Source organism: Nomascus leucogenys, chromosome 12, assembly GCF_006542625.1.
Source record: "Nomascus leucogenys isolate Asia chromosome 12, Asia_NLE_v1, whole genome shotgun sequence".
In the NCBI taxonomy this organism is placed as follows: domain Eukaryota; kingdom Metazoa; phylum Chordata; class Mammalia; order Primates; family Hylobatidae; genus Nomascus; species Nomascus leucogenys.
In genome coordinates this window covers 57,961,887-57,980,211 of record NC_044392.1, presented here as the reverse complement: position 1 = coordinate 57,980,211, position 18,325 = coordinate 57,961,887, and the positions used below count along the sequence as shown (strand labels likewise).

The 18,325-nt window shown below is 38.0% G+C and overlaps 1 protein-coding gene across 1 annotated transcript in view; it reads right to left on the bottom strand.

Annotated features, from left to right (window-relative positions):
• Window positions 1–18,325, bottom strand: part of SPAG17 (sperm associated antigen 17) — a 238,369-nt gene that overhangs the window by 44,337 nt on the left and 175,707 nt on the right. The window contains exons 30-34 of the mRNA XM_030824766.1: window positions 16,080–16,224; window positions 11,891–12,045; window positions 9,255–9,443; window positions 431–576; window positions 203–333 (exon numbers count right to left, since the gene is read on the bottom strand). Coding sequence (XP_030680626.1) covers window positions 203–333; window positions 431–576; window positions 9,255–9,443; window positions 11,891–12,045; window positions 16,080–16,224 — 766 coding nt within the window. The remainder of the gene's footprint in view (window positions 1–202; window positions 334–430; window positions 577–9,254; window positions 9,444–11,890; window positions 12,046–16,079; window positions 16,225–18,325) is intronic.

The window sequence follows — 18,325 nt, the reverse complement described above, 5'->3', positions numbered from 1 at the left end:
ATATACACCTAAATTCAAGTAGCTATATAAATAAGTTGACATGACTTATTCATGTCAACTTATTTCTGCTCTACTTTCCAAAGTAGAGCAGAAAAGTGAGCAAAGCAGAAAAAGTAAGATGACGTGAAGATAGACTGGATAGTAAGGAGGATGAGAATTGGCGAAGAGACACCATGCATTCCAGACAGTATGGGTCCTCTACCTGGCTGTTCCTGCACTGGCTCTTGGAGAACAACAGTATTTGATTCTTTATATGCCAAAGATAGATATTCTTCTACGTCACTGTCTCGAAGAAGTTCCATTCCTGATCCATCAGCATACATAACAAAAAACCTATTTGAAGAAATAAAATTATAATAACTTCAAGTATTCAGTTAAAATGCTCCTTGAACTTAGAATTAAAAGTAAAATTATAGTATTATTATTTTACCTGGGGACATGTTCACCATAGATTTGCTGATGATTCTTTTCAAGGTGCATAGAGGACAGACTATCATAGCCCTCAGTTTTTTCATTTAAATCATCTTCCAGTTTTTTTTCAGGTAATATAGTTGATATGCTACCATCAACCATGACCTAAGGGATAAAGTATGTAAGCAACTAAAAGAAAAGAAAGTCATAATGCTTATACTTCTGCTGATCCAATTTGAGAAAACAGGTGATTTGGTGGGTTTACTCAGAAAATTGGAGATGTTTATTTGCAAGGTATTGTTTACTAAGTAGAGACTGCATAATAAAAGTAAAAACCTAGCAGCATAACTCTACTTATAAATAACACCTAGAACAGGAACACAGCCTGAAACATATTCAGAATGAAGTGAATAGGATGGGGAAGCTACTCCAAACCTCATACTGTGAAGATAAGTTCAAGGAATTGGGAATTTAAACATGGAGGAATGGGTACTCATGCAATAGTTGTCTTGAATTATTTGGAAGGACATTTGCATGGAAGAGGCTTATAATCTGGGATTTCAAACACAGAGTTGTGGCTCATGGGTAGAATACATAGGGAAACAGATTTACTATGAATATGAGAAAAAATGTTCTAGTCCTTTATTACTGTCTAAATATGGCATGGGTCTCTCCAGGAAGGGGTGTGATTCATGCTGCAAGACCACTGAAGGGGGTGCCCAAGAGGAGTATCAATGCCCAGAAAAATGCTTGGCCTAGAAGGTTTTGAGCTTTAAGTTTCTACTTCAATTTGTTGTAAATTGAAATTTGTCAGTTTGAACTCATGCTGTGAAGAGTTTCAGTTACTTAGCAAAGAAAAAATAAGCTGGATCAGGGCTTATCTACATATCAAAACAAAGTTAGGAATTCTGTTGTATAACTCCAAATCTAAAAAATAACTTCATACCTACTAGCTGATAGACAAAATTTCACTGTTGAATGAGAAGTAAAAAAAAAAAAAAAAGATAAATGCCTAGAGCAATGGTTCGCAAATCTTTTTTGTCACAGGCACGATAGTAAATATTTTAGAGTTTGAGTTTGCAGGCCATACATTCTCTGTTACCAACTACTCAACTCTGCCATTATTCTGCAAAGCAGCCATAGACAGTATGTAAACAAATGAGCATGACTGTGTTCCAATAAAACTTTATAAAACGACATTGAAATTTGTATTTCCTATAATTTTATTGTGTCTTCTTCTTTTGTTTTTTCAAAAACAATTGAAGCATATATGAAACTCTTTTTAGTTCATGGGCTATAGATAAACAAGTGGCCATCGTTTGCCAATTCCTGACCTAGAGGTGAGGGGATAGTCTTGGTGTTGAAAGACAAAGAAGCAAATATTTTCTCACATTCTGTAGGTTGTCTGTTTAGTCTGTTGATAGTTTCTTTTGCTGTACAGAAGCTTTTTAGTTTAATTAGGTCCCATTTGTCAGTTTTTGCTTTTGTTGCAATTGCTTTTGGTGTCTTTGCCATGATATCTTTGCCAGAGTCTGTGACCAGAATGGTATTTTCTGGGTTTTCTTCAAGGGTTTTTGTAGTTTAGGTTTTACATTTAAGTCTTTAATACATCTTGAGACAATTGTTGTATATGGTTTAAGGAAGGGGTCTAGTTTCAACCTTCTGCATATAGCTATCCATTTATCCCAGTACCATTTATTGACTAGGGAGTCCTTTCCTCATTGCTTGTTTTGTTGGTTTTGTTGAAGATCAGATGATTGTAGGTGTGCAACTTTATATCTGGGCTCTTTATTTGGTTCCATTGGTCTGTGTGTCTGTTTTAGTACTGGTATCATGCTATTTTGGTTATTGTAGCCCTGTAGTACAGCTGAAGTTGGGTAATGTGATGCCTCAACCTTTGTTCCTTTTGCTTAGGATTGCTTTGGCTATTTGGGCTCTTTTTTTTGGTTCCATGTGAATTTTAGAATAGCTTTTTCTAATTCTGTGAAGAATGTCATTGGTACTGTGATAGAAATAGCCTTGAATCTGTAAATTGCTTTGGGCAGTATGGCCATTTTAACACTATTGATTCTTCCTATCCATGATCATGGAATGTTTTCCCATTTGGTTGTGTCATCTCTGATTTCTCTTATCAATGTTTTGTAATTCTTAGTGTAGAGAACTTTCACCTCCCTGGTTAGCTGTATTCTTAGGTATTTTATTTTTTGGTGGCTATTGTGAATAGGATTGTGTTCTTTTATTATTATTATTATTATACTTTAAGTTCTAGGGTACATGTACACAACATGCAGGTTTGATACATAGGTATACATGTGCCATGTTGGTTTGCTGCACTCATCAACCCATCATTTACATTAGGTATTTCTCCTAATGCTATCCATCCCCCAGCCTCCCACCCTCTGACAGGCAACCATGTGTGATGTTCCCCACCCTGTGTCCAAGTGTTCTCATCGTTCAATTCCCATCTATGAGTGAGAACATGTGGTGTTTGGTTTTCTGTCCTTGTGACAGTTTGCTGAGAATGATGGTTTCCAGCTTCCATGTCCATGCAAAGACATGAACTCATCCTTTTTTATGGATGCATAGTATTCCATGGTGTATATGTGCCACATTTTTTTAATCCAGTCTATCATTGATGGACATTTGGGTTGGTTCCAAGTCTTTGCTATTGTTATTAGTGCAGCAGTAAACATACATGTGCATGTGTCTTTATAGCAGCATGATTTAGAATCCTTTGGGTATATACCAAGTAATGGGATTGCTGGGTCAAATGGTATTTCTGGTTCTAGGTCCCTGAGGAATCACCACACTGTCTTCCACAATGGTTGAGGTAATTTACACTTCCGCCAACAGTGTAAAAGCGTTCCTATTCCTCCACATCCTCTCCAGCACCTGTTGTTTCCTGACTTTTTAATGATTGCCATTCTAACTGGCGTGTGATGGTATCTCATTGTGGTTGTGATTTGTATTTCTCTGACGACCATGATGATGAACATTTTTTCATGTGTCTGTTGGCTGCATAAATGTCTTCTTTTGAGAAGTGTCTTTTCATATCCTTTGCCCACTTTTTGATGGGGTTGTTTTTTTCTTGTAAATTTGTTTAAGTTCTTTGTAGATTCTTTGTAGATTAGCCCTTTGTCAGATGGGTAGATTGCAAAATTTTTTTCCCATTCTGTAGGTTGCCTGTTCACTCTGATGGTAGTTTCTTTTGCTGTACAGAGGCTCTTTAGTTTAATTAGATCTCATTTGTCTATTTTGGCTTTTGTTGCCATTGCTTTTGGTGTTTTAGTCATGAAGTGCTTTCTCATGCCTATGTCCTGAATGGTATTGCCTAGGTTCTCTTCTAGGGTTTTTATGGTTTTAGGTCTAACATGTGAGTCTTTAATCCATCTTGAATTAATTTTTGTATAAGGTGTAAGGAAGGGATCCAGTTTCAGCTTTCTGCATATGGCTAGCCAGTTTTCCCAGCACCATTTATTAAATAGGGAATCCTTTCCCCATTTCTTGTTTTTGACAGGCTTGTCAAAGAACAGATGGTTGTAGATGTGTGGTGTTATTTCTGAGGCCTCTGTTCTGTTCCATTGGTCTATATCTCTGTTTTGGTACCAGTACCATGCTGTTTTGGTTACTGAAGCCTTGTAGTATAGTTTGAAGTCAGGTAGCATGGTGCCTCCAGCTTTGTTCTTTTGGCTTAGGATTGACTTGGCAATGCGGGCTCTTTCTTGGTTCCATATGAACTTTAAAGTAGTTTTTTTCCAATTCTGTGAAGAAAGTCATTGGTAGCTTGATGGGGATGGCAATGAATGTATAAATTACCTTGGGCAGTATGGCCATTTTCACAATATTGATTCTTCCTATCCATGAGCATGGAATGTTCTTCCATTTGTTTGTGTCCTCTTTTATTTCACTGAGCAGTGGTTTGTAGTTCTCCTTTAAGAGGTCCTTCACATCCCTTGTAAGTTGGATTCCTAGGTATTTTATTCTCTTTGTAGCAATTGTGAATGAGAGTTCACTCATGAGTTGGCTCTCTGTCTGTTATTGATGTATAGGAATGCTTGTGATTTTTGCACATTTATTTTGTATCCTGAGGTTTGCTGAAGTTGCTTATCAGCTTGAGGAGATTTTGGGCTGAGACGATGGGGTTTTCTAAATATACAATCATGTCGTCTGCAAACAGGGACAATTTGACTTCCTCTTTTCCTAACTGAATACCCTTTATTTCCTTCTCTTGCTTGATTGCCCTGGCCAGAACTTCCAACACTATGTTGAATAGGAGTGGTGAGAGCGGGCATCCTTGTCTTGTGCTGGTTTTCAAAGGGAATGCTTCCAGTTTTTGCCCATTCAGTATGATATTGGCTGTGGGTTTGTCATAAATAGCTCTTACGATTTTGATATACGTTCCATCAATACCTAGTTTATTGAGAGTTTTTAGCAAGAAGTGCTGTTGAATTTTTTCGAAGGCCTTTTCTGCATCTATTGAGATAATCATGTGGTTTTTGTTGTTGGTTCTGTTCATGTGATGGATTATGTTTAATGATTTGCATATGTTGAACCAGCCTTGCATCCTGGGGATGAAGCCAATCTGAACATGGTGGATAAGGTTTTGATGTGTGGCTGGATTCGGTTTGCCAGTATTTTATTGAGGATTTTCGCGTTGATGTTCATCAGGGATATTGATCTAAAATTCTCGTTTTTTGTTGTGTCTCTGCCAGGCTTTGGTGTCAGGATGATGTTGGCCTCTTAAAATGAGTTAGGGAGGATTCCCTCTTTTTCTATTGATTGGAATAGTTTCAGAAGGAATGGTACCAGCTCCTCTTTGTACCTGTGGTAGAATTCGGCTGTGAATTTGTCTGGTCCTGGACTTTTTTTGGCTGGTAGGCTATTAATTATTGCCTCAATTTCAGAGCCTGTTACTGGTCTATTCAGAGATTCAAATTCTTCCTGGTTTAGGCTTGGGAGGGTGTATGTGTCCAGGAATTTAGCCATTTCTTATAGATTTTCTAGTTTATTTGCATAGAGGTGTTTATAGTATTCTCTGATGGTAGTTTGTATTTCTGTGGGATCGGTGGTGATATCTCTTTTATCATTTTTTATTGCATCTACTTGATTCTTCTCTCTTTTCTTCTTTATTAGTCTTGCTAGTGGTCTATCAAAATTTTGCTGATCTTTTCAAAAAACCAGCTCCTGGCAATTCATTGATTTTTTGAAGGGTTTTTTGTGTCACTATCTCTTTCAGTTCTGCTCTGATCTTAGTTATTTCTTGTCTTCTGCTAGCTTTTGAATTTGTTTGCTCTTGCTTCTCTAGTTGTTTTAATTGTGATGTTAGGGTGCTGATTTTAGATATTTCCTGCTTTCTCTTATGGGCATTTAGTGCTACAAATTTCCCTCTACACACTGCTTTAAATGTGTCCCAGGTATTCTGGTACGTTGTGTCTTTGTTCTCATTGGTTTCAAAGAACATCTTTATTTCTGCCTTCATTTTGCTATTTACCCCATAGTCATTCAGGAACAAGTTGTTAAGTTTCCATGTAGTTGTGTGGTTTTGAGTGAGTTTCTTAATCCTGAGCTCTAATTTGATTGCACTGTGGTCTGAGAGACAGTTTGTTGTGATTTCTGTTCTTTTACATTTGCTGAGGAGTGCTTTACTTCCAATTATGTGGTCAATTTTAGAATAAGTGTGATGTGGTGCTGAGAAGAACGTATATTCTGTTGATCTGGGGTGGAGAGTTCTGTAGATGTCTATTAGTTCTGCCTGGTGCAGAGCTGAGTTCAAGTCCTGGATATCCCTGTCAATCTTCTGTCTCGTTGATCTGTCTAATATTGACAGTGAGGTGTTAAAGTCTCCCAATATTATTGTGTGGGAGTCTAAGTCTCTTTGTAGGTCTCTAAGGACTTGCTTTATGAATCTGGTTGCTCCTGTATTGGGTGCATATATATTTAGAATAGTTAGTTCTTCTTGTTGAATTGATCCCTTTACAATTATGTGATGGCCTTCTTTGTCTCTTTTGATCTTTGTTGGTTTAAAGTCTGTTTTATCAGAGACTATGACTGCAACCCCTGCTTTTTTTTCTCTTTCCATTTGCTTGGTAGATCTTCCTCCATCCCTTTATTTTGAGCCTATGTGTGTCTTTGCACATGAGGTGGGTCTCCCGAATACAGCACACTGATGTCAGGTCTTGACTCTTTATCCAATTTGCCAGTCTATGTCTTTTAATTGGGGCATTTAGCCCATTTACATTTAAGGTTAATATTGTTATGTGTGAATTTGATCCTGTCATTATGATGTTAGCTGGTTATTTTGCCCATTAATTGATGCAGTTTCTTCATAGCATAGATGGTCTTTACAATTTGGCATGTTTTTGTAGTAGCTGGTACCAGTTGTTTCTTTCCATGTTTAGTGCTTCCTTTGGGTGCTCTTGTAAGGCAGGCCTGGTGGTGACAAAATCTCTCAGCATTTGCTTGTCTGTAAAGGATTTTATTTCTCCTTCACTTATGAAGCTTAGTTTGGCTGGATATGAAATTCTGGGTTGAAAATTCTTTTCTTTCAAAATGTTGAATATTGGCCCCCACTCTCTTGTGGCTTGCAGGGTTTCTGCTGAGAGATCTGCTGTTAGTCTAATGGGCTTCCCTTTGTGGTAACTCGACCTATCTCTCTGGCTGCCATTAACATTTTTTACTTCATTTCATCCCTGGTGAATTTGACACTATGTGTCTTGGGGATACTTTTCTCGAGGAGAATCTTTGTGATGTTCTCTGTATTTCCTGAATTTGAATGTTGGCCTGCCTTGCTAGATTGGGAAAGTTCTCCTGGATAATATCCTGAAGAGTGTTTTACAACTTGGTTCCATTCTCTCCGTCACTTTCAGGTCCACCAATCAAACATAGATTTCATCTTTTCACATATTCCCATATTTCTTGGAGGCTTTGTTTCTTTTTACTCTAAATTTCTTTTCTCGCTTTATTTCATTAATTTGATTTCAATCACTTATACCCTTTCTTCCACTTGATCAAATCAGCTATTGAAGCTTGTGCATGTGTCATGAAGTTCTCGTGCCATGGTTTTTAGCTCCATGAGGTCATTTAATGTCTTCTCTACACTGTTTATTCTAGTTAGCCATTCATCTAAGCTTTTTTCAAGGTTTTTAGCTTCCTTGCGATGGGTTTGAACATGTTCCTTTAGCTCAGAGAAGTTTGTTATTACCGACCTTCTGAAGCTTACTTCTGTCAACTCGTCAAAGTCTGTCTCCATCCAGCTTTGTTCTGTTGCTGGCGAGGAGCTGCAATCCTTTGGAAGAGAAGCACTCTGATTTTTAGAATTTTCAGCTTTTCTGCTCTGGTTTCTCCCCATCTTTGTGGTTTTATTTACCTTTGGTCTTTTATGTTGGTGACCTACAGATGGGGTTTTGGTGTAGATGTCCTTTTTGTTGATGCTGATACTATTCTTTTCTGTTTGTTAGTTTTCCTTCTAAAAGTCAGGTCCCTCAACTGCAGGTCTGTTGGAGTATGCTGGAGGTCCACTCCAGACCCTGTTTGCCTAGGTATCACCAGTGGAGGCTGCAGAACAACAAATATTGCAGAACAGCAAATATTGCTGCCTGATCCTTCCTCTGGAAGCTTCGTCCCACAGGGGCACCTGCCTATTTGAGGTGTCTGTTGGCCCCTACTGGGAGGTGTCTCCCAGTTAGGCTACACAGGGGTCAGGGACCCACTTGAGGAGGCAATCTGTCCATTCTCAGAGTTCAAGTGCCATTTTGGGAGAACCACTGCTCTCTTCAGAGCTGTCAGACAAGGATGTTTAAGTCTGCAGAAGTTGTCTGCTGCCTTTTGTTCAGCTAAGCCCTGCCCACAGAGATGGAGTCTAGAGGCAGTAGGCCTTGCTGAGCTGCGGTGGGCTTTGCCCAGTTCAAGCTTCCTGGCTGCTTTGTTAATCTACTCAAGCCTCAGTAATGGTGGATGCCCCTCCCCCAGCCAGGCTGCTGCCTCGCAGTTCGATCTCAGGCTGCTGTGCTAGCAGTCAGCAAGGCTCCATGGGCATGAGACCCACCAAGCCAGGCATGGGAGAGAATCTCCTTGTCTGTCGGTTGCTAGGACCATTGGAAAAGCACAGTATTTGGGCAGGAATGTCCTGTTTTTCCAGGTACAGTCTGTCATGGCTTCCCTTGGCTAGGAACGGGAAATCCCCCGACACCTTGTACTTCCTGGGTAAGGCGATGCCCTGCCCTGCTTCATCTTGCCCTCCGTGGGCTGCACCTACTGTCCAACCGGTCCCAGTGAGATGAACCAGATACTTCAGTTGGAAATGCAGAAATCTCCCATCTTCTGCATCAATCATGCTGGGAGCTACAGATTGGAGCTGCTCCTGTTTGGCCATCTGCAGGATTGTGCTCTTGATTTGGCACTCAGCTTGGATGTTGGTCCACTTTCCCACTTTCAACCTTACTGTGTCCTTCTTACCATCTTACTCTGTGACTACTCAAAGAAAATTGCCTGCTGTCTTGTGTTTGCTCTGACTTCAACTTGGATAAGGACCATTGCCACATCATTCTTCATGTTGGCATTATTTTCAGATGTCTGCTACTGTTTCTTCCTTTCTGTTCTAATTTTTTATTTAGCCTTAACATTTCTATCCCACCAATTATTCGGCTTGACATTCTCCATTAAAGTATACTTAAGAATCAAAGGAAATGTATTGACATTCATTACTGCTTGCCCAAAGTATTGGCAGTAAGTGGATAATTAATCCCAAGGCAACTAAGGTAAAAATCTACATGGAAGCTTTGTAGTGTGAAATATCTCAAAAGCAAAGCCACAGGCTATCTCTCCATACCAAAGGTGCACTTTACCTGAAAAGTGTTTCCCTCAGGATCTAGAACCTCACAGATAACCTCCGAAGTATGCCTCATGATGTACCTGCCAGCTCTCAGCTGCTCACACTTTTGAAAAGGATAGTATATATTACTGTTTGATTCATGGCAGTACATAGCTGAACAATCCTTGTCAATATAAAGACAGCCTGTGTTTGGAGGTAACACCTGAAAGAGTAACAGAAGGAGAAAAATTATTAAAATTTTCTTGTTCAATATGTGGGACTTGGAAAATCATTTTAGGAAAAAGAATATCCATAGATCCTAGTCACAAACTGTGTTTGCAGGAGGAAAACATTAACCAAGAGAGGACTTAAGGTTTGGAAAGGGCTACTTGATAAAGAGGCAAACTGAATAGTTACGATATCATTTCTCCTGTATTCTCATATCTTATCTGCTCACTTTAATATCTCTTCTAAGTAATTGTCTCATGCCCCCTTATTTCCAATATTTAATATATTTTAGCTGAGGTTACATACATGTTTGGCCCTATTTGTCCTATTCTAAATGTTTGGGGTTGTTTGTGATCTTGGATAAGAAGCATCTCTGAAAGGGTATAAAACTGTGGGATAAGTGCTCTTAGAAACTCATCTCTCCTCTCTCTGGTGGCTGACACAGTCCTTAAGTAATAGACTTCATGTAATGAGTTCTGGTTCAAACAGATCTTTTTCTGAAATATAATTTACATATCATAGATTTACCCTTTAAAAGTGTATAATTCCGTGGGTTTTAGTATATTCAAAAATGTGTGAAGCCATTATCACTAATTCCACAACACTTTTATCATCCTCCAAAGAAACGCTGATCCTGTTAGAAATCTTTCTGGATCGCTAGGCCTTAGGCCCTGGCAACCACTAATCTACTGTCTATAGATATACCTATTCTAGATACTTCATTTAAATGGAAGCATGTACTCTGTGGCCTTTTGTGTCTGGCTTCTTTCAGTTAGCATAATGTTTTCAAGGTTCACTCATTTTGTAGCACACAGTACTTTCTTCCATTTTATGGATAAGTAATACTCCATTGTATGGCTATATCAGATTTTCTTTATTCACTTATGAGTTGGCATCATTTGGGTTGTTTTCAGTTTTGCTATTATTAGAAATGTTGCTGTAAATATTGTGTACCAGTTTTTGTGCAAATGTATGTTTTCTCTTGGACATATATCTAGGAGTGGAATTGCTGGGTCATATGACAACTAAGTTCACCTTTTGAGGAAGTGCCAAGTTGTTTTCCAAAGTGACTATACCATTTTCCAAGTGACTAACCACTTTCTGAAGTGACTTATACTATCAGCAATTTATAAGGGTTCCAATTTCTCCATACCTTTGCTAACACTTGCGATTATCTGTCTTTTTGATTACAGTTTTCTAGTCGTTGTGAAGTGCTATCTCATTGCAGTTTGCGCTGCAGCTCCCTCACTACTAATGATGTTGAGCATCTTTTCTTGGCTTATTTGCCATTTGCATATATTCTTTGGAGAAATTCAAATCCTTTGCTCATTTTAAAGTGGGTTATTAGTCTTTTTATTGTTGAGTTGTGAGAGTTCTAAGTTGTAGGGTACTCTGTACATGAGACCATTATCAGTTATATGATTTTCAAATAACATCTTCTATTCTGTAGTTTATCTTTTCATGTTCTTGGTGCTGTCCTTTGAATCACAAACTTTTTTTTTGATTTTGGTAAAGCTTGTATGTTTGGCATCGTATCTAAGAAACTATTGCCTAATCAAAAACATGAAAATTTATATCTATGTTTCCTTCCATCTCTCACTTCCAGCACCTTCCTTGCCCCATAATAATCTACACTGGATGAAGAGGTGGAAGGGTAACATTCTGAGAAGAGATGAGAGGGATAAACTGACTTCAGCAACTTTCACAGTAACAAATGCTTGTCAGTGAGATCTTTGTCCGTCATCTTCTAGCTTTTAGCTCTTAGTATCTAGTGACATTGTTTGCAATATCTTTGCTCTAATGTCCTTTCTCCAGCAAGTGAAAAGCTGAAGGCAAGTCCTTTTAAGGCTAAAGGAACTGCATGCTGACACTGGATGGTTGTGTTTAAAGGGGAAATGCAGAAAGGTAGGGAAAGGTGCTAACTGCTCTTCCTTGGCCTTCCGAGGACAGAGCTTTGCTTTAGCTAGGAGAACTGCCCTCCCGGGACCACACACACCATGTGCTCTGTTTTGTCCTGCTAGGACTTTGAGTAGAGTAGTGAGGACTGACTGGAGGTGGGAAGGATGGAGAATGAGAATGAGGGTCAAGGTGGCAGGAGGTGAAGCTGGTCTGTTAGGCACAAGCCAAATCATCTAAGTGTTTCTGACACCCACAGTACCTAGCATATAAGAAATCCTCAACAAACACATTTTGGTTTATAATCTTGGTCCAAAACTACCAAAGTTTTGCAAAACAAGCAGGGCAATGTTTTTCTGGCATAGGATGTAAAAAGGGATGAGTAAATAAGAGTTTGAGAAGTATATTCTAAGATGTTAGTATTCTAAGAGAAAGGAAAGCAACAGCAGTGTACATTGCAGGCATTTTTACTGCCCCAGAGGAGTGGGTTTTCTCAGCTGAATAGACACTCATCTTTGGCACTTCTCGTTTTCCTCGTAGACTTACCTGGTATGTTCCCTGTGGCTTTGCAATAATAGTTGTTCCATCTCCAAAGATGGCACAGCAGCTACTGTCCTCACAGTTGGCGATAACAGTGGCATAGCGTGAGCTTTCTACCCGCATACACTTCACCTGCCTGGTGACAGTCCGAGGACCCTCGGCTACAAGCAAATGCAAGGTAAGCAGATCTGATAGGATGTAGACATTGCAAAACAGACCTCAGCCTATTGATTTTGCTGCTGTTTCCTGGCTGTCTGGATTCCCCATGGAAAAAACACAATTGTAAAGTCTAGAGCAAGTACTGAGAACTCCACAGGGTTGGAGTGTGGCCTGCTGTTCTTGTCAATTCAAAATAATTCTTCCAGAAAAAATCTTCTTAATTTAGTATGCTGTCTTATTCTCACTATTTATTTGTAGGAGTAGAGAACATCTGATTTTTCAAATTTAAAAATTGAAAAGCATAAAATATAATTTAAGCACTCAGATATTCATCAATTAAAATTTATACTTTTTAATACATATGTAAAATAAAAATTACTGACGAAATTGAAGTTTCTCCTTGTATCTGGGCTTATTTCTATCTTGAAATTCATTTTTACACTTTTATGTACATATATATCACGAATAATATAAATGTGTGTGCTTTAAATGTATGTAAGCTATATGTTACTCTATGTATTTATGTAATTACTGTACTATCATTCTACACCTGCTTTTTTCATTTAATACAGTTTTGAGACCTCTAACCATCTTGATCTATATGTATCCATCCATCTATCTATACATATATGTGTGCACAGATATATTTATTTGTGTGTGTATGACTCCCTTTAACAACCTTATAGTATTATTTTGTAGGAATTTACCACATTTTATTTTTCTATTCTGCCATTGATGGACATTTATATTTTCCCAATATTTCAATATTATACTCAATGCTGCAAGTCACTCCTCTATACTTATTTCCTTGTACATATGTGTATGAGTGTCCCACTCTCTATAAGCAGAAATAAAGTTAGTGCATCATAATATGATATGCGTGATTTTGTGGGTGGGGTGGGGACATGTAGGTCAAAGCATATAAAGTTACAATTATACAATTATGTAAGATGAATAAATATAAGAATGTAATGTATAGCATAAAAACTATAGTCAATAACATTGTATTGTATAATGACAATTTTCCAAGAATGTAGACTTTAGGTGCTCATGATACACACACACACACACACACACACACACACACACACACACTCACACAAACTATATGAGGTAAGAGATATATTAATTTGCTTGACTTAGTCCACTATGTATATGGATATCAAAATATCATGTTGTACATCTTAAATATACCCAATAAAAAACATTGACATTAAGGAAAGGGAACTCACGGAATAACTTCTCATTAAAAATATTTCTTAAATTCAGGTTCGGAAGAGTGGAAGGCTTTTACAGTCTTTAAGCAGGTTCCAGTTAATTAGCAGCTACAGTTTCCTTTTTTCTGATACCACCTTTCTGACGAAAGACATACTCAGACTGAAGACCTATCTGAGGTCACCTATTTATGCAAATTAGATGCCTTCAGGATCAAAGGAAACATCTGAAAGCTAGTATCTAGGACAGATGAATCATGGTTATTAGGTTTTAGTTGCCACCAATCAAAGACCATTACTATCCATCAGCTAACTAGAGCTGTTATCACTCCCATCTCTGTTGAGATAATGATCATAATAAAAGGTCCTAATGCATCCTCATATTCATTGCAGCATTATTCACAAAAACCAAGATTTGGAATCAGTCTACATGTTCATCAATGGATGAATAAATAAAGAAAATGTAGTAAATATAGGCAATAGAATACTATTCAGTGTTAAAAAAAAGAAATCTGTCATTTGCAACAATATGGATAAACCTGGAGGACATTATTTTAAGTAAAATAATCCAGGTACAGAAAGACAAATAGCACACTTATATGCAGACTCTACAGAAGTTGAACTCATACAAGTAGAGAGTAGAATGGTAGTTACCAGCCAACAGGGTAAGGAGTTGGGGAGATGTTGGTCAAAGGATATAAAATTTCAGTTATATAAGAGGAATAAATTAAACAGATACACCGTATAACATGGTGACTATAGTAAATAACATATTGTATTTTGAAAATTTCTAAGAGAGTAGATTTTAAGTATTCTCACAACTAAAAATGATAAGTACACAGAACAAAGCTGGAAGCAACCATGCTACTCAACTTCAAACTATACTACAGGACTACAATAACCAAAATGGCATGGTACTGGTACCAAAACAGCAAAACAGACACATAGACCAATGGAACAGAATAGAGAGCCCAGAAATAAAGCCACACACCTACAGTCATCTGATCTTAAACAAATCAACAAAAACAAGCAACGATGAAAGGACTCCCTATTCAATAAATGGTACTGAGATAAATGGCTGGCCATATACAGAAGATTGAAACTGCACCCCTTCCTTACACCATATAGAATAATTATCTAAAGATGAATTAAAGAATAAAATGTAAAACCCAAAATTATAAAAACCCTGAAAGACAACCTAGGCAATACCATTCTAGACATAGGAACAGGCAAAGATTTCATGACAAAGATACCAAAAGCAATTGCAACAAAAGCAAAAATTGACAAGTGAGATCTCATTAAAACAAAGAACTTCTGCACAGCAAAAGAAACTATCAACAGACTAAACTGAAAACCTACAGAATGGGAGAAAATATATACAAACTATGCATCTGACAAAGGTGCATCCACGCTAACATCCAGCATCCATAAGGAACTTAAACAAATTAACAAGCAAAAAACCAAACAACTCCATTAAAAAGTAGGCAAAAGACACGAACAGTTTTCAAAAGAAGACATAAACGTGGCCAAAAAACACATGAAGAAAAGCTCAACATCACTGAACATTAGATAAATGCAAATCAAAACCACAATGAGATACACTCTCACATCAGTCAGAATGGCAAATATTAAAAGGCCAAAAAGTAACAGATGCTGCCCAGGTTGCAGCAAAAAAGGAACGCTTATACACTGCTGGTGGGAATTTAAATTAGTTCAACCACTGTGGAAGACAGTGTGGTGATTCTTCAAAGACCTGAATACAGAAGTACTATTCGACCCAGCAATCCCATTACTGGGTATATACCTAAAGGAATATAAATCATTTTACCGTAGGGACACATACACACATATATTCACTGTAGCACTGTTCACAATAGCAAAGATATGGAATCAACCTAAATGCCCATCAATGATAGACTGGAGTAAGAAAATGGCATACATATACACCATGGAATACTATGCAGCCATAAAAACGAACATGATCACATCCTTTGCTGGAAAATGCATGGAGCTGGAGGCCATTACCCTTAGCAAACTAACACAGGAAGAGAAAACCAAATACTGCTTCATCTTACTTATAAGTGGGAGCCAAATGATGAAAACACATGGACCTATAGAGGGGAACAACAGATACTGGGGCCTACTGGAAGGTAGGAGGAAGGAGAGGATCAGAAAAAATAACTAATGGGTACTAGGTTTAATACCTGGGTGACAAAATAATCTGTACAGCAAACCCTGTTACATGAATTTACCTATAATACAAACCTGCACATGTACCCCTTAACTTAAAAGTTTTAAATAAATGAATACATAAATAACACACACACACACACACACACAGATGCACACACACAGACACACACACACACACACATAATGAGGAGTGTGTTGGAGAAACTTTTGCCTGCTGGGTGCTGCTGGTTAAAAAAAATTTCTAAGAAAGTAGATTTTAAGTTTTCTCACAACTAAAAATAAGTATCTGAGGGTAATGCATATGCTAATTAGCTTGATTGAGTCATTTTGCAATGTATACATATTTCAACACATCATATTATTTATTCTATATATATACACAATATTTGTCAATTAAAAGAATAAAATTAAATTTTATAAAGCAAACAGCAAAATAAGTAATGATGATAATAATAATAATAATACTAAATCCTTATAGACCCTGCTTTGGACTGCATAGGTTTTCTCTGATTGGCTAACTTTACCAAAAAATTATTTTTCTTATGTGTATGTTCAGCAGTCAGTGAGGATTCTAACTTATGCTAAAGAGTTATAAAATATTGTCATGTAACTCAGAAAATAAAACATACTTGTTTCTTGATCACCTGGCAGAATAATTTGATCTTCATAAACTTGATAAAAGGTTGTGATTCTGGTACCATCAGCATGATCCACTATCCGAGTACCATCCTTCCTTTCAACTATGACAACTTTGTCTTCTCGAGTTGTCATAACCTGAACATGAAAAGGAAGGACATAATCATTTGGCCACATGGTTAATCCCAAGTGTACTTATTTTTATCCATTGAATACAAAGATGGCACCATCAAAGTCCTAGTTATTTATTTATAGGCAAAAGTTTTATCTTATCTACCTGATCTAACCTTCATAACAATCTTGGCAGGTAACCTCATTTTATAGATGAGGAAATTTAGGCTTAGAGAAGTTGAGAAGCTTGCTGAAAGTCAAGCAGCAAGTAAGTATCAGGGCATGTTTGAGGAAACACTTAACATCTGGACTGGGTTAACCCAGATCTGTCTGGGAAAATGACCACAGGCCGTTTCCTTGGAAACTACGGAGTAATGATAAATGCGGCATATTGTGACTGCCTTGTGCACTGTGAAACCCCTGCTCTGCAGAACTTCCCCAGATGGGGTGAACTGCAAGATGGCCTGCAATTGTCGGGCTAATGTCATCAGGGCAGTACTTGAAGATTGGTGGGGGACAGAGGCTGTAGCCTCTCTGTGTCAAGTTGACCTGTGCATGTATTTGATGCTCAGTGCTGCTGCATGCCTGTGAGCTTGAGGCGTATGAGAAACGGTGTGCGTGGGTTGCTGCTCCTGAGCTCTGCACCTGGTTGACCATGGCTCTGCTGTGTTTGCCTCATAGTTCAGCTTTTACCTCTGCCCATTACTGCTTTCTCCCTCCTCCTTTCACATATATGTCTCTATTAAAATCTTGCACTTTGGACTTCACCTCAGCGTTTGCTTCTGGAAAGCTCAACCTACAACTGCAGTACTGTAAATTGCATAATGCATATTTCAGTCATTGGGCATTTTCTAAACTTACCCTGTTCTAACTCTAAGGAACATAGAGTGAGTTTGCTAGTTAGAACATGTTCTAACTCTAAGGAACATAGAGTGAGTTTGCTAGTTACAACATGTTCTAACTCTAAGGAACATACAGTGAGTTTGCTAGTTAGAACATGTTCTAACTCTAAGGAACATAGAGTGAGTTTGCTAGTTAGAACATGTTCTAACTCTAAGGAACATGAGAGTGAGTTTGCTAGTTGTTTTCTGACTCCAAAGTCTATGGCTATTGGGAGCAGGTGATTATCACCTTCTTAGCTCTTTATGGTAGGCGGCAATCACTATTTAAGAGAGAAATGAATGCCGATCATTATTTTAGGTTCTTATCATTGGCACTTTCAGCCAGGAATGTATACTAAGAAATACTGCTGGGTAATGTGGTGGTTGAGAGCATGAGCTCTGGGGTTAAGCCGAGTTTGAATTCCGACTCCATAAATGGCTGGGTAGACTTAGGGATGTTGCTTAACCTGTTTGTTGTCCAGTTTACTCATCCACAAAATGGAGCCAACAGTAGTATCTTCTTGGAAATGTTATGTGGGTTAAATGAGATGATGCTGGTAAAGTGCGTCACACTTGGCCATCATGTTAGTAATTATTGATAGTGGTTTTTTATCTAGTAGAGATATTTACATATTATGATTTAGAATTATTCAAACATTTCATAACGTCACATAAACAGTGACATTTTCTGGTCACCATAGAATAGGATAATCATTCTTAGTGGTGGCAATAACACAGTAACAAGGATATTTCTGAATGCCTGATAGTGCCATGTCTGGTACTAATCTTCTCAACAGGTAATGACTATTATCTCCAGTTTATGAATAAGAAACCAGATAAGAAACTTGCCAAAAGTTATACGTCTGGTAAGGACTATGGCTAGGGCTTGAAACACAGGTGTGCCTCACCCCAAGGGCAGTGCTCACTCCTTTAGAATGTAATACTTCACGTCAGGGGTTGTGAAAATACACACCCATTTTCAATTTTGTTTCATATGATCATGCCAGTTTCTTGAGATCTGGGACACAGTGTTGGGGTCTACATTCTGGCTCTACCATTTGCTGTGTGACCTTGGGCAAATTACTTAAACTCTCTGTAGCTTAGTTGCCTCATCTATAAAAAGGAAACAATAGTAGTTTGTTGTGAGAATTGAGTGAGTTAGTATATGGAAAATGCAGAGAACAGGGCCTAGTACACAGTGAGTGCTCAGTAAATATCACTATTATTGCTCTTATTCTGTTGGGCAT